At 35.5% G+C, this 16,372-nt stretch overlaps 1 protein-coding gene across 1 annotated transcript; it reads right to left on the bottom strand.

Annotated features, from left to right (window-relative positions):
- Positions 1–10,431: 10,431 nt before the first annotated feature.
- Positions 10,432–16,030, bottom strand: tor2a (torsin family 2, member A). The gene is made up of 5 exons (XM_047818250.1): positions 15,819–16,030; positions 14,811–15,076; positions 12,623–12,798; positions 12,318–12,445; positions 10,432–11,934 (listed from the first exon to the last, which is right to left on the bottom strand). Exons 1-5 carry the CDS (start codon positions 15,961–15,963, stop codon positions 11,690–11,692), a joined length of 960 nt encoding a protein of 319 aa, XP_047674206.1. The 5' UTR covers positions 15,964–16,030; the 3' UTR covers positions 10,432–11,689.
- Between the last annotated feature and the right edge of the window lie 342 nt (positions 16,031–16,372).

The following is a 16,372-nucleotide window of genomic DNA, read 5'->3' as shown; positions in this document are numbered from 1 at the left end:
AGTTGGTGGGAAAAGAGTGCATTGTCTAGTTTACTGAAATCACCCAGACTTACTCATGTGAGTCAAAGCAATTACAATTATTGTAATAAGTTAAGTTTATTGTTGTGACACCAACAACAATGGTAAAAGATCTTTTCAAAGAAATGGTTCTTCTGGAAAGTTAAAATGGTTCTGATGGCATCAGTTTTTTGGCAAAAAACTAAAAACATCCATATTTAAACCAGAATTTTTACTTATCAGAGAGTTTTCTCTAAAAAACCAAACAACAAGACATAGATGGACCCCAGAATAAAAGCACATAGTTCATCTTTTTTTATTATTCAAGGGTTCATCTACCCTGTTCTTTCCACAATCATTTTATTATGTTTTTGTACACATTTGTTCATTTTTTACCAAAAGATAAGTACCCATCATAAGGTATTCATCGGTTCTTTGGATAGTTTGTTTTTTAATGTTCACAAAGCTCTTTTAGTGACAAATGTGTTGTAATCAAAATAATTAATAAGATACACTCATGTACAATGAAGCTCTAATTCAAGCCGGTGTTTTAGAAACTTGATACACATGAAAAAGTATGTAAGCTTACAAACCAGGGTGTTTCATCAAAGTCTGGCAGCAAATCTAAATTAAAGCTCAAGATCAGACATCAAAAGCTCTTCCTTTACTGAAAGAGACAATAGTGGAAGGAAAACAAGCCTTACTTCTAATACTTATGATAGATCTCTTGCATTCTCTCTTCAGAGCCTTGAAAAAACACACTCTTTTCAGCTTTTCTCTTTCACACACTTTTCCCAGCTTCACTGAGTGGCAGCTTTGGTCAGATCAATCATACTTCTACCAATCCTTCGCTAGGAGGTCAGAGGTCATGGGCCGGCTGGTCACTAGGCTAAAAGAAAACTGTTAATTTATTCAGTAGAGAGTCTAGCGTGGCTCACTGGGGGTGTCCACAGTTTAGCAAAAGACGCTTGCAAAAGCATACATACAAAACTTTGTTTGAGTTTATGTTGCAACTGTACAGTACTCATTATTCAATTGCTCATCTTTATTAATTTTTTTTCCCAATTATGTTATGATAATTATTCAATTCTAACCATCTAAAATTTATGGCTAGTACTCTATTAATTTGTCTTTAATTTCTAAAGTGGGACTTTGTTGAATTTTTGAAACATTCTTTGGACAATTTCTTTCTTGACTAAAGGAACTTTCTTGGGAAGCACTCATCTACACAGAGAACCACTACATAACACTTAACCATTTATTAGTGTATGTCAAAATCACACACACTTAAATACTTCAATACTAATCTTAAAGAGCCGTATTATTTTGTGTTCTGCTGGGGTTCTTTAGATGTTCTAAAGTTCTATTTTTACGCTTTCCCAAATGAAACCCACGGAACCTTTCAGAGTCCATCTAAAATGATAAACCGAAGAACTCTTAAGGTGTTAGATGGAGCATTTCCCTCTACAAAACGATCTATTCTGTAGACAAATAATGTTTAAAAATGACCAGACAAATCGATATTTTCAGGGGGGATTAATAATGACAAAACCAACCAAACAAACAAAAAAAGAAACCATAAAGCTCCTGGTAGGATTCTAGAATATCCATCAAATCACAGTCCACTTTATGATCATCTTCTGCTGCTCAGGATTATTGTTTACTTTCTGAATATTACAGTGCAATCTAGTTGTTTTTTTGTAGTTTTCCAGTGTATTGCATTGATTGTGAAGCTTAGTTCACTATTGTATAAACTATTGGTTTTCATTTATTTGTCTGTCACTGTTACTTCTCCTCTTGTCTCACGTTGTCTCTGTGGAACTCACTGTGTGTCCAGATAAACTACATTTCTTTCCTAACAATATATCTGCCTGGGTTGAGAGGAATGACAATAAAGCCTCGAATTTGACTTGACGTGAATGAGATTATTATGCAGTGTTAAGATCCTCTAAAGCTATTATTTCATGTACGTGAGTGGTGATTTTTTTTCTGGGGAAATCAGTGATAAATAAAATATATAAGATATAAAAAAAAATTAGTGATGATAGGATGAGCTTGGACTGAAGCACGCTTTAGCCCTGAGTGCTTTACAAACTGCACTTCCAGTTTAAAAGGCTTTAATGCGCGCCTGTAAAAACAGTCCATTTCCAAAGTGTTAATGAACAGCTCGCTTTGTGGTAGAGTGTCAGGTAATCCTTTTGTACGGGGCGCACAAGCAGAGGCAAACGTCACCGCGCTGCACAATGCGGGTACCGAGGGTACAGTGCTGGATTGTAATTGCTCTGTGGCTTTAAGGGGCAGCTGCGGCTCTCAATGAAACAGAGCAGCTTCAGCCCTTCTGCCTCACAATGGCCATTTTAATGGGCGCCGTGGTGTCATTGAAAGCTCGTACCATGCGCGCACCAGCTCCTCTCTCTCTCTCTCTCTCTCTCTCTCTCTCTCTCTCTCTCTCTCTCTCTCTCTCTCTCTCTCTCTCTCTCTCTCTCTCTTTGGCGTCCTTTGAAACGGATGTGTCCTCTCGCTGCTTTCTCCTGTTGCTTTATAGCTCGCGTCGTGTACCGGAGCTCCTTCAGTGTGGGATATAACTCCGTGCTGCTCCGCTAACAGCCCGAGCATTAACTCATTTTACCTGGAATGCCCTGAAGAACTTTTTTTTATTTTTGTTGTTGTTTCTTCTTCACTTGTCTCAAGGCAGCAGACGAATATCGAAAAGGAAATCTGCTTTCGACGCCTCAAGGAATTCCGGACCTATGCTTGGAAACCGGGAAACAGGCTTTTGCTGCGCTGACAAGAGACACTGAGCATCTTTAACAGGTGCAGAAATGGCGAACGGCTCTCCGGTGCTAAGCTAACGGCTAACGGCTCGCGACGCTGCACCACCAAACATATGGGATGATCAGCAACGCATTCGAACACTTATTCCTCTTCATCCTTTAATCCACAGTATTCCTATTTCTTTTCTTTTTTTTGGGAAGGAAAAACGAAATGCATTTTTTATTTGGCTCAACGGAAACGAATTGGCTTTGCAAAAATCACCTAATTGCAAATACAGAGTGAAAATCCCTTAATTATGTTTATAATTCTGTCAAATCTACAGGGAAAAAATAGTTAGAATTGGATTCGAGGTTTGCATTCAAATCCTACAGTGCATACATTTTTATTAGGTTATTTTTAAGCCAGTGCTTTAAAAAGTAATTTATTTATTTTGTCATTTATATTAGCAGGATTTTAATTTGTTTATTATTATTATTATTATAATAATAATAATAATAATAATAATAATAATAATAATAATAATAATAATAATATATAACATTTTATGTCACGAATTTAACTGTATTGCATTTCACCAAAAATGAGCTCATTCCCTATTTACAGATAGTGTCTCTGTTTTCTGCCTTTTTTTTTACTACCAGGATGTGCAAAGGAATCTCCTTTAATAATCCATGGTATTGTGCTTGTAAATACTTGTTTATGTGTGTTTTCAGTCTGAGAGGTTTATATGAGCCTGAGCTACTGAGCCTGAGCTACTGATTGTCCAAACGCAATTCTTGTGACTGTCGAGTTGTAAATCGAGAATTGTGCCTGGACATCTGTTGCTGCTGGTTCACACTTCTGCGTCTTGTGCATAAACTGCACAATGTTCCCATAACTGTTTACATCAGCTTCACAATGTCACACTGTATACATACGATCTTATTTAACGACTTGCAAAAAATGTCCAAACTGCTGTGTTTCCTGGATGTACAAATGACTGCGAAAATGTTTGAGCATCAGAATAACGCTTTGAAAAGTAAATAGTATGGGGAGAATTTATCATTTTTTATTTATGAATTTATTATTGTTTATTTTACACAGTTTAAAAAATCGAAATGAATTAGACCAGCTTAACTTTAGGACTTTAGGCCTTCTGTATGTATATATATACAGTATGTGTGTATTTTATTTGTTTCTACCTATTTTTTTTAGTAGTTTTCATGGTACAAAATATGCTCTATATTTAGCCTATAAAGAGTCAACAATTTTGTACACACTTTTGTATTTAAATAAAGAAACCATATATTTGACTGTCACTTCTCATGTGTACGAATGAATTCTGCCCTCATATATGCTTCTATTATTTTTATATATTCATAACGCACGAGGTGTCGCAAATATAACACTCGTGCATCTCAAAAATATGGAACGATTTAATAAGCATGTACAATTTATTGACATTGAATAAAGGGAAAGTATCTAAGAACACTAATATATGCGTGTGAATACAGTTGGATTAAAGCAGATTAAACCTTCACATACATTTGTCAGATTATTTCATTTAAAATGTAATCGCCTTTTTAAAGACAAAAATCGCCTTTAAATTTTTTTTAAATGCTATAAATCTAATAATTACATTTTGAAAAAGAATTTTGAAAATATACAATTTATTTATTATCAAATTGTTGCATCGTAATTATTCAATGGGTTATTGGTTCAATAATTTGAATAATGGTTAATATTTTGTTATCATAGTTAATAACAAGTTAATAATAGTACCATAACAAAACAAACAAAAAACAAACTAACAGACAAACAAAAAACTGATTTTATTAGGTAGTGAATGTAAAGGTGTTAATTATGTGGTGTAGTATAATGAGATTTCCTGGGTCAATAAAAGAGATATACTAGGATAAATTAGAAATCAAATATTACAAATAAATTGACTACATTATAAGAGTGGCTATTTAAAAGCAAGTACATGTATTTTTTACAATTTACAAAAAAAAAAAAAAAAATCAACTCCACATTTTAATTCTATTAATGCATGCAGAATTTTAATTCCCAGAATTTTAATACAATGATCTGTGTAATGAGGTGTAATATAAAATGATAATTTTCATTTTATGCATATACAGCCTATTGAGATATTGTCTTCTACTTGAGCAGAGGTGTAATAAGAGACTGACAATACCATTGTTTAATTAGCCCTATTAACATTTTAACTCATACTCATTATTTATAAATTAATTGCACATCCCATAAAATAGAAAAGTCAACACCATTAAATGAAAATGACCCTGAGACAAAATTAGCACACACCACACACATATAGGATACAGTGCTGTATATGCTCCAGCTCAGCTTCCTGTGTCCCACTTTCTTTTCGCCCCTCTAAAATTTATGCTCCAGTTCCACACTACATTGGTTCCTACCTTTATATGTATAGTTCAGTATAGACTTTGCACACTACAATGTGAAGCTTCGGTCCCATAGAACCATTGGAGCTCTGCAATTTTATTAATTCTACCTGATTTTACAAACCTGATAAAGCTAATTTTGAAAACCATCTTGGACTGAATGTGATGTATTAGAAGAGGAAAACAATCATCTCTGTAGGCCTACACCCTTCTGAGCTGAATTGGACACCGTGGTTATGTCATCTTCGTGCATTTTTAGGTTATTTGTAATAATAAATGTCAGGCAAGCTAAAATATATAGCATCACTAGTAAATGCTAAGTCAGTTCTTTGATCATACATCAAAAAAAGATTGAAAGATTGAATATGGTACATATGGTACCATAAATCCGGTGTATGCAGGTACTGCTTATTGACAATCCAGACAGTAATTTCATTATAAAATAAACAATTTCATTAATTGTATTATACAAAACTACATGACAAATAAAGCACATAGCACAATTCCTTAAATGAACATTCACTTCTCCTAAAGCTATTCAGTTGAAAACAAATATACAGAACATTAACAAGAATGAACCCCCTCACAGATGTTCCTCAGCACTAGCAACGCTGATCTGAAATTTTTACGACCTCATTTTATGCAAAGAGCCAATGAAATAAGAAGCAACACTGCTGTGCCAGTGGATACTCTTATCGTTGCGACTTCTTCTGAGAGCAAATGAGGCAATATATCATCTGGAAAGAGCAAAATGTGACAATGTCAAAGCTTTTTTATTTTTTGAGGTGGATTCCCTCAGGGGTGGATGCTTATCAATCACTTTGGGCTATAGGAAGAGGGAACTGTTTTGACAGTCGTTTTCTCCCATGTCCTTGAGAGGCCCATATCCCCTACTGACCACATAGAGGCCAAGGGCATCCTGACTGCGTCCTCCAGCCCTCTCCCAGCATTCCCTCCTCCCGTCACTCTTTGTTCACCTGTTGTCCTGGAGACTGCACTGCCACCAAGACCACCCATTGTTGCGTTAAGAATGGAAACGAAATGGCATACAATCCCCCCAATGATCACACAAAGGATAGATACAGTGTAAACATTTCAGTGTGTGACTAAATTAATACTGGCCTTTACAATGGTGCTCAATGATTGCTTTTGGGTTTGTGGATGAAAAGTGTCCAGTACAATTTAACAGTCTTAGTTGAGAGAAACTGGATGTCAATAGTTGTTTTGCAATGTTTCAACGTACTTTTGTACCAAAGCGGAGCACTGAGCTGAGGGAAGCAAAAGTTGCCTTTGCCAACCGTCCCGAATGACTGCACCTCAAAAGGATTTCCCTCTTTGTGGCAATGCTCCCTCATCCCTGGGCCACACAGGGCCTTCTCCAACCCCGGTCCCACCCCTTGGCCGGCCACTGGCTCTCCCCTGACCCCGGCCACGCATATGAAAGCACCATCAGCGCTGTGACCAGCCACATTTACAAATGAAAGGGAGCTAATAATGGAGCGGTTAGGGAGAAAATGAGGAGACAGAGGGGAACTCACAGATGTTGAGGAGAAAGCTGTGGGCTATTGTTGCTGGGGGAGGTGGTGAGGTGCCTTTTTAAACCTGATTTGGGATGGAAGGGAGAGGTGTGTGAATGGACAGGCCAGAGGCCAGTGGAGGACAGCCGTCCTGGAGAGCGTGTGAACCAGGGCACGAGGGTCAAACCAAGTGTGGAGAAGTGGACAGGGGTCACTGAGGTATTATCCCCAGCCAGCTTTTTTTGTAAGGACATTGCAACATTGGAAAATCCTTCCTTAAATGGTACCCTGAGGTGAAAGGGCATTCAGAGTGAGGTGCTTCACTGCGGTCTTCCTCTCTGAACATAAAGATGAGGACTGATGAAGTTGTCAGAGTGGGTATTATGCTAGGCTTTTGTATGCAGGTGTAATGGAGAGAAAAGCTAACTTGTAAGAACTTTATCCTCTGCTAAGAAACCTTTGTATAGGTCCTTCTAAAAAAAGGTTTAAGTCAGCCTGAATATCCAGCTTATAAGACCACCACCACACAGCATCTCAGATTTCTTCATTTCCTGTTGAGAAATGATTCATTTCCTGTAACAGCTGGTGAAATGTGGATTCAGCAGAGATCTTCCCTTAGTGACGAAAGCTGGAAAAATAATAATAAACAACCTGAATGTTACAGAATCTAGGGCCTTTCTGTGCATCCTAGGAATCATATTTTAAAACATGCTTATAAACTGATACAGAGACGGTTAGGGTTAGTGTTTGTTACTTCATATTTCCGCTTTTTGACGTTATAGTTATGGTGTAAATATGAACCAAAATGCATAAACCAAGATAAATTTAAAAAACAGAACTTATAAGGGAAAAAGTATTCAACATTATATATAAAACAACATTACACTAAACAAAAAACTGTTCTCTGCCCCAACAATTGCGTATAAGATAAAGAAAACATAAACAGATTAAACTAAAAAAAAAAAGGTACATCTCATAGGGTCCGAAATGTTACAATGAGTTACCCTTAATGACTCAGTTACACCTTTGAATTATTTCAAAACAGTCTACTGGAGCTAGACAGTGGCAAACTTTCTCCAAAGATTCATTCTCAGAAGAACAGGATTCTTCATTGACGTAAAAGATTTCATTGGTTTTGTGTGGACTTCTGCAAAAGTGACAATGTTACTCATCTGGACTGAAGTGAACTGAATTGGACACCCTGGTTATATCACCCTCGTGCATTTTTAGGTTATTTGTAATAATAAATGACAGACACACTAAAATAAGCATCACTATTAAATGCTAAGTCAGTTCTTTGGAAATACAACAAAAAAAGTTGTTGTATTTATTTAATATTAACCAACTTATCATTTTAGCATCATCTAACATAGATAGTTCCAGGAACAAATATGCATCATGAACCAAACATAAATACCATTCCATGTGAAACATAGGTATAATATAAATTGTAAAGAATTTAGAAAAATCTACATCTAAAAATATTTTTTACATATGGTACCATAAATCTGGTGTATGCAGGTACTGCTTATTGGCAATCCAGATAGTAATTTCATTATAAAATGAACAATTTCATTAATTGCATTATACAAAACTACATGACAAATAAAGCACATAGCACAATTCCTTAAATGAACATTCACTTCTCCTAAAGCTATTCAGCTGCAAACAAATATACAGACTTCATTAACATTAACAGACTTCTGCAAAAGTCAAAATGTTATTCATCTGGCTCTCCATTCTTAGGCTCACTTTTTTAAATTTGTTGCATATTCAAAAAATAAATGATGGAGAAATGTTAATCTTTCATGAAGAGTTGCAAATGTTGAAAACAATTAATGAAGTAACCTTTTGTGAACTTTCTTTTGTGACTTGGTCATATGCTTTTCAGCTGTATTAAATACATATTTTTGGTTTGTTGGGCTATTTTACATTGCAGCAAAGTATCAAAATCTGTCCATAACTAAAATGCTTTATTTTGTGCTAATTGTATATATTGTTTATTTTAAGACACTGAATGTTTTGGTGCAGTGCAAACCAATAGTCAAAATAGATTTATTCAATAGCTCTAGATTTAAAATAAATTAAAACTATATATTGGTTTAACTCAATTAATTAAGTCTTTAAAATGTAAAAGAGCTTAAATATTAAGTTGACACAACTTGAAGTTACCCGATAAGTACATAAATGTGTTCTGGTTAATTTTACATAAAGAATTTACTTAAAAAGTGTGACGCAAAAATGGTGCATGTATATTTTAAGTAAATCCAACACCTAATTTTTACATTATTAATCTGTGAGGATTAATGATGTATCCTGAAAATAAATCATATCATATTTTATATACAAATGCTGCAAAACTGGATAAATTGAACCTGGTTTCATTATAATAAACATTGCTATTGGTTAGAAAGATTTTATAAAGCAATTACTATGAAGGTTAAGGAACTCAGTTAAGTTCTCAGTGCCAACACCAGTACCAACAACAACAACAAAAAAAGCCTCAGAACCATAGCACCAGTAACCTCCTTGTCAGTTCAAGAGGTCTGATAGTATGCAGGTGGAAAATTCATGAAGCATAAATAATTGTCCCTGGACAGGTGTAACATGAAGGATATCACAGTATAAAAATTCTGAATAAAAAATACAAGATCATCATTTAATTTATATTTATTCCTAATGAGCAAACTGGAGGCAATGATGGCAAGGAAAACCTCCCTGAGATGGTATGAGGAATAAACCTTAACATGACGTTTAATGATGGAGACCTGAGCACAAAACCGACCGCTGCAACAGCAGTTCAAAGCCAGTGCCATAGTCTCCAAGTGGTTCTATCCACACCAGTTCATATATCTCCAGGTTGTCCATGCAAGGCCATCAGCAGCAGCAGTGAGATCCTGCAAGTGATGAGACTCCAACCAGACTTAGAGCATCTGACACTTTTTCACACAGGGCCATGTGGGTTTGGATTTATTTTTTCCTTAATAATAAAAACCTTCATTTAAAAACTGAATGTTGTGTTTACTTGTGCCATCTTATTACTAATAAGATTACTAATAACTAACTTACAAATATTTAAATTTGTAATGTGCAAATAAATAAAAAATCAAACACTTTTTCAGACTACTGTAAGGCTTGAAACTGCATTCTGTTCCAGAGGTTGAATGGTGCTCAGAGGCAAAGCAGGACAAACAGTTTCATAGAGAACAACAACCTCAGTCATTTCCACTATTCTTCCAGCTCATGTTGAACTGCTCTGCTGAGTTCTTTTGGCACAGAAGATGAAACAAAATAGAAATCTCAGGCAGATCCTAAGAACACCATACCCACAATGAGGAATTGAGCAGAAAGCAAGATATGATATACAATATGAATTACACACCATTGTTTGGGCATGTTTGGAGTGAATGTACCATTAAAGAATTTAATTTTAAAAATTAGAAACTAAATCTAGAAAAATGACAAACTTTTCAAGACAATGAGCCCAAACACAGTCAAAGACTGGATTCTAGTCATTCTCCTAACTTTATTTACAGAAAATCCTGTAATTGTAATCCCATCATAGAGCCTTGCAACCTCAGGAAATTGAAGTAACCTTTTGAAACTGTGTCCAAATTTAGGGTGGATTGATACACAACGTATATTAAATGCCAAAACCAGAAGTATTTGCATGCTTATTTCCCCTCACTATATATACTATGTATTTGGGTAAGAAATCAAACGCATCAATAGACAAAAAAATGGAGCCACAATTTTTTAATTGTTTTTATGCTGTTTCAGGCACATTATTACAGTACTTATTTCTGCACTTTTTTCAATTCTTTAAAAACTCTGACAGATAATTATCACTATCATCATAAATTAAATGGGCCCAACTGAACATGCCTGATCAATTTTATGGCATTTGCAAAAATAAAAATAAAATAAAAATAATATAAAATAAAATAATTAAATATGATTTTTGAGATCAGTCCTGTGTGTGGTGTGTATTAGCAATACTTGGCAACTTGTATTATCAATACAGTTAAATAATAAAAAGAAGTCCCAATTTGAACTTCTCAGATGCTGTTATGAAACATTAGACTGTAAGGAACTAAATGTGTTCTTTGTTTACAAAACTACCCAAGACATATTTGACACAGTATGTGGCTGACCAAATCTTTCACACTGAGACGAAGGCTCATCTGACTGCAAAGCCCAACGATATTAGATGACACGGCAGCCTTGTTGTTCCTGATCCAGGCTTATCAGTTGTTCAGAACACAATGCATTAAGAAAATACCATTCTCCACCAATGATCCTAACTTTTGCATGAGTTAAAATTCCACAATAAAAGAAGACAGATTACTTAGAAACAGTACAATGATTATTTGCACTTTGAACAAATACTTCATTTGCAATATTTAGTACCAGTCAAATGTTTGGACAAAACTGACTGAATGAGTGTTTACTTTTTTAAAACATTTTTTGCAAGAAAACAAAACAAAACAAAACAAAAAAACCAATCAATGATTGATAATGGGTTTGTCCAAACTTTAGCGATTTGATAGCGATTTGAATATTGCTAATTAAAATATTACCGAGTTATAAATAACACTTAAAAAGTTGTAAAGTCAGCTAAAAAAAAATCTTCTAGTTAGACAAAATTACTCACATTTAATTGAGCAAATCTGTCCAGTCAGCTGACTGCAGCTCTGTACATCTGTTCCCTTACAATGATCAGCAGCATAACTGCTGTGTGTTTGGAACATGCAGAGCAGCTGTGGAAACACTTTCTATTTCATAGAGGCAATCCTTGCCTGCAAGGTCAACCTATATACATCTTTATATACTGATTGTTTCCCTGATATTCAGCATGTGATTATTTCCTGGTCCTCACAGCTTTACTGCTCAACCAGCATCTGTAAAAAAAAGTAAAACCTGTTCCTGCACACTGGCACAGCTGAACACAAGCTGGTTCGATGTTCCTGTTATGTCCACTTGTTTCACTCCTAGGGATCATAGGAAGAGATTGACTTTAGCAGGTACCAGCTTGCAGCCGGTACTTGAGAAATGTTGCCCATCCTGTGGTGTGTAGTACATGGCGCCCCCTACTGCCACTGACACGTCTCTGCGCTGGCACTCGCCTCGCTGGCACAGTTCCCGATAGGCACAGCGCTCGACATGTCGCCGACACAAGGGCAGAAAGGGCACAAAGCGGGCTATTCTCTTTGAGGAGATTATTTCCGAATGGTAGAATCCACCTAAGGAACAATGTTCATTCAGAAGATCAATAAAACAATCCAGTCAAACTGTATACAATTCAGGGTTCCCACTATATTTGAAGAAAAAAAACTGCTGGACATCTTAAAACGACTCACATCTTTCTTAAATAGTGCCCTCTATCTATGTATTTTTTTTACTACTATCTCACCTAGAGTGGGACTGAACGAATGAACAATTTTTTCTGTGTGTTTTTATGACAATATACAGTATATTCTGGTTCTGCTCGATGTTTCAGGACCGTGTAAGATTTCAGTATTCCAGTATAAACTAATCTCAGGTGCACCCACTACATTCATTTAACATTCTTTTTTCAAAACAGGAAAAAAGTTCTAGTCTTTATTGTTCTGAGTTGCACACTTACTTTTTTTGTTGTTGTATACAGCATCAGCAATAGCCTCCTCCAGTTGCTCTGCCTGAATTTCCTCCCTGTCTCGTCCTGCCTGTCGGTTCTCCAGGGTCACTTTGTTAATGACTTCCTGACCGGCTGTACTAGATTGAGCAAAGTAATATCATATCAGCATGCTCCAAAAAAGAAGCTACAGTAAAATCTGTTCAAGACATCAACAATGGCAAGAGAATATGGCAAAATCTAATTTCTTTTTGTATCTCAACTGCTTATGCTAAGTGTTGGAGCAAAATGTTACTGAGTCTCTCAGTAAGACGTACGTAATAAAAATATAGATGGCCTTGCGGTAGTTGGTTTGGAAAACAACATGCGAAGGCCCGAGGAACGGTTCCAAAACATCAATCACTCCAGGAGGCATCTTCTCCATCTCATCGAAGATGAAGACAGAGCGAGCACAGGCTGTGAGGTTTCCCTGAACCCAGTGCTTCAACTCTGACTGAGTAAAAGAGCAAAATGCAAACGTGTTACAAAAGGACCATAACGGAACATAAAGAATTCAACAGCAATAACTTTGAAAATAAAACTGTGCCCACAAAAATCTTTTTTGGATTAACAAATGTTTTATGTGTTGCTGATTTCTAGCAGTTGAAATTTTAAATGAAATTTTCCCTAATAGTCCCTTATTTACCTATTACATTTTTACATGAAAAATGCCATAATTCATGTAGGCTGTAGTAGGTGGGGTGTGGTTCATCATTATAATTAATGCTGTTATATTTTACCCAGAAATTAAGAAAAAGTTGACCTAATGTGAGAACATGTGTAATGGACTGTCACATAAGTCAGTAATCCTCGAAGATCCAGTATACGTGTTTTCCAACGTGAAAACACTTGATGTCACTTAATGCAAGCCTTTACTACTTCCTTTTTAATGTTCAAAAGTGAATAGGGCTCAAAAGGTCTTGCATTAAAATATTGCAGCATTAAATGCAGATCTGCTTATGATGTCTATCAATTTTCACAATATTTTACACACAAGTTAGATTGATGCCAGCATCCCCAATATAAATTAGACTGTAAATTTGGAGTTCTTGATCTTAAAAAAAAAAAAAAAATCAGACTATTGGGTCTGAAGTAATGAGAAAAAACTAGTATTTTGTTATATATTTACAAAAACCACCAAAGTCAAAATGACTTAAACATTGTATCTAGAATATGAACATTCCTAAATGAATATCCATAAAGTTTTGTGTTTAGAATGGACATTTTTAGTATGGATCCATTTTTACCAACGATTAGTTTTGACCAATTCATTCATTCATTATGACCTATAAAAAGATACAGTCCTACTGTATGTTTAGGAACCCCTGACAATTTCCATGATTTTCATTTATTCAAATATTTGGGTGTTTGGATCAGCAATTTTATTTTGATCTATCAAATAACTGAAGGACACAGTAATATCTCAGTAGTGAAATGAGGTTTATTGGATTAACAGAAAAGAAAATCACTTCAATATTTAGTAGAGCCTCCTTTAGCAGAAATAACAGCCTCTAGATGCTTCCTATAGCATGGATGTCTGGATTCTGGATGAATGTATTTTGGACCATTTCTCCTTACAAAACATTTCCAGTTCAGTTAGTTCTAATACTGAGTGGAATCCATGCAACCCTCAAATTTAACTAGATTCCCAGTACCAGCCGTGGCCACACAGCCCCACAGCATGATGGAACCTACACCAAATTTTACCGTGGGTAGCAAGTGTTTTTCTTGGAATGCTGTGTTCTTTTGCCGCCATGCATAACGCCCCTTGTTATGACTAAATAACTCAGTTTCATCACTCCACAGCACCTTATTCCAAAATGAATCTGCAGAAAGTTGAAGTTGTAGGTCTTTGGAGGTGGTCTGTGGGCTGTTTTCTCACCATCCTTCGCCTCTCCAATGTTTAACAAGAACTGTGCCTGTTCCATTTCCTCACTATGTTACTCACAGTGGACACTGACAGCTTTTATCCCTGCAACAACTTTTTGTAGCCTTCCCCTAAACCATAATGTTGAACAATCTTTATTTTCAGGTCATTTATTTTCAGAAGACAGTCAAAGAGAACTACCATGTACTTAAATATCTTTTCTCATGATTGTATACGCCTGCCTATGAAGTTCAAGGCTTAATGAGCTCACCAAACCAATTGTGTGTTCCAATTAATCTGTGCTAACTAGTTACATGTATTCAAATCAACAAAATGGCAAGGGTGCCCAAATTTATGCACCTGTCTAATTTTGTTTTGGTGCATATTGCACATTTTCTGTTTATCCAATAAACCTCATTTCACTACTAAAATATTACTGTGTCCTTCAGTTATTTGATAGATCAAAATAAAATTGCTGATCCAAAACCCCAAATATTTATAAATGAAAATCACGGAAATTGTCAGAGGTTCCTAAACTTTTGCATACGACTGTACATGCAAAAAAATAATAAAATCTAAAAGTAATAAAAATACTCTACCCTGTATTGCTTCACGCGGTCAGCGAGTGGAAAGTGCAGGGTGGGGACATACTGATGGATGTAAGGGCTGCCCATGGAGGTGCCATACATGTGACGGGCCAGCATAGCGCTCACCATGCTCTTTCCAGTGCCCGATGCTCCGTGGAAGGAAAGAACCAGCGGCCGGTCTGGACTCTGATTCTGCAGGAAACTCATAACTGATTCGGAAACAATGTCCTGCACCAGATGCTGCCCATACAGATTTTTATAAAGGTCCCACTCCAAGCCTGTGTAACAGAAGGTATAAAAAGCAGATTTCCTGATCAGAAGTGTGTATGTGTATGTATATATATATATATATATATATATATATATATATATATATATATATAAATAAAATCTCAGGGACCTCCATATGTCTTGTATATAAATACAAATACATCTGGGTGGACTAACCTCACTAAAATGCACAGTAAGCACAATATCAAGAGCCAGAATATTATTGTGCATATTTTAATAGAGTGGAACATTTAAAAAGTTCAATTAGGTTTATAAAATTGCTTTGTTTTGAGGAATGGAAGTTATTTGAGTTAAAGGAGTCGCTGTTTGTCCTAAGTTTGTGTGAGTATGAATACAAGCTCATTCAGTTTGGTTAGGCTTCTCCTTGTTAGGTCTTAGGACAACTGGACAGGAAAGAATAAAATGCAGATAGTCCTTTAAAACTGTTAGCCAACTGTTATTTGATATACTGCTTCTTTTATTAGCTATCTAGTTTATAACAACTGAGTTACAGTTTTGTAGCTAACAACATGGCTAGCAACGCGAAAACCTTGGGTATAAATAGTACATACATAAAATTAACATTTTTGGAGCCTTAAAATAATAATAATAATGATAATAATAATAACTCACGTTAGCATAAAGCCATTGAACTATTAGCTAGCTAGCAGAGAGCAAGTTAACACTAGAATGATTAGCATGCTAGCTGTAAACAACCAGAAGATAACAGTATTTATTTATCGTACGTACCTTGTATGTTTGGTTTAAAATCGCAGTCACAGCTGTCAGATATGGTGCAATATATCGTTTTCATCTCAAAACAATCAATTATGGATATAAAATATATTAACAAAAGTGTAAATAACATCATAACTTCGGTACACCACAGATCCATGGTGAGTTAGTGGATAAAGGGTTTATTTAGCCGCTAGGGGCGTCTGTTCACATGCAACTCACTCACTGGACATTAAGGTACTCAAAAAAGCTTAAATAATAAAAATAATAAACGAATAAATAAATGACTATTAAATGATAAATACGACTTTCTGTTATAACTAACTCGTGAATAAGCTACACGCTGGCACCAAGTTACAAAGTCTAAGATAAGAAGTAAATCATGTGCTGTTAAACTGATAAACAATTAGATAAATACATCTTGTTATTTAGAGAGAAATGAAAGCTTAATTTATCCCCAGATATAATCCCATTTTTAAACCCTATATACAGTAATTTTTCATTTTTATGAACCCCTGCCAGTATGTTTCACTGTGTATTCTGAGAATACAGTGTGTCTGTTTCAATAA

The sequence above is a fragment of the Tachysurus fulvidraco genome, chromosome 9 (assembly GCF_022655615.1).
Source record: "Tachysurus fulvidraco isolate hzauxx_2018 chromosome 9, HZAU_PFXX_2.0, whole genome shotgun sequence".
NCBI classification, from domain to species: Eukaryota; Metazoa; Chordata; class Actinopteri; order Siluriformes; family Bagridae; genus Tachysurus; species Tachysurus fulvidraco.
The sequence above is the reverse complement of the archived record's forward strand: the minus strand, read 5'-3'. Positions and strand labels throughout refer to the sequence as shown.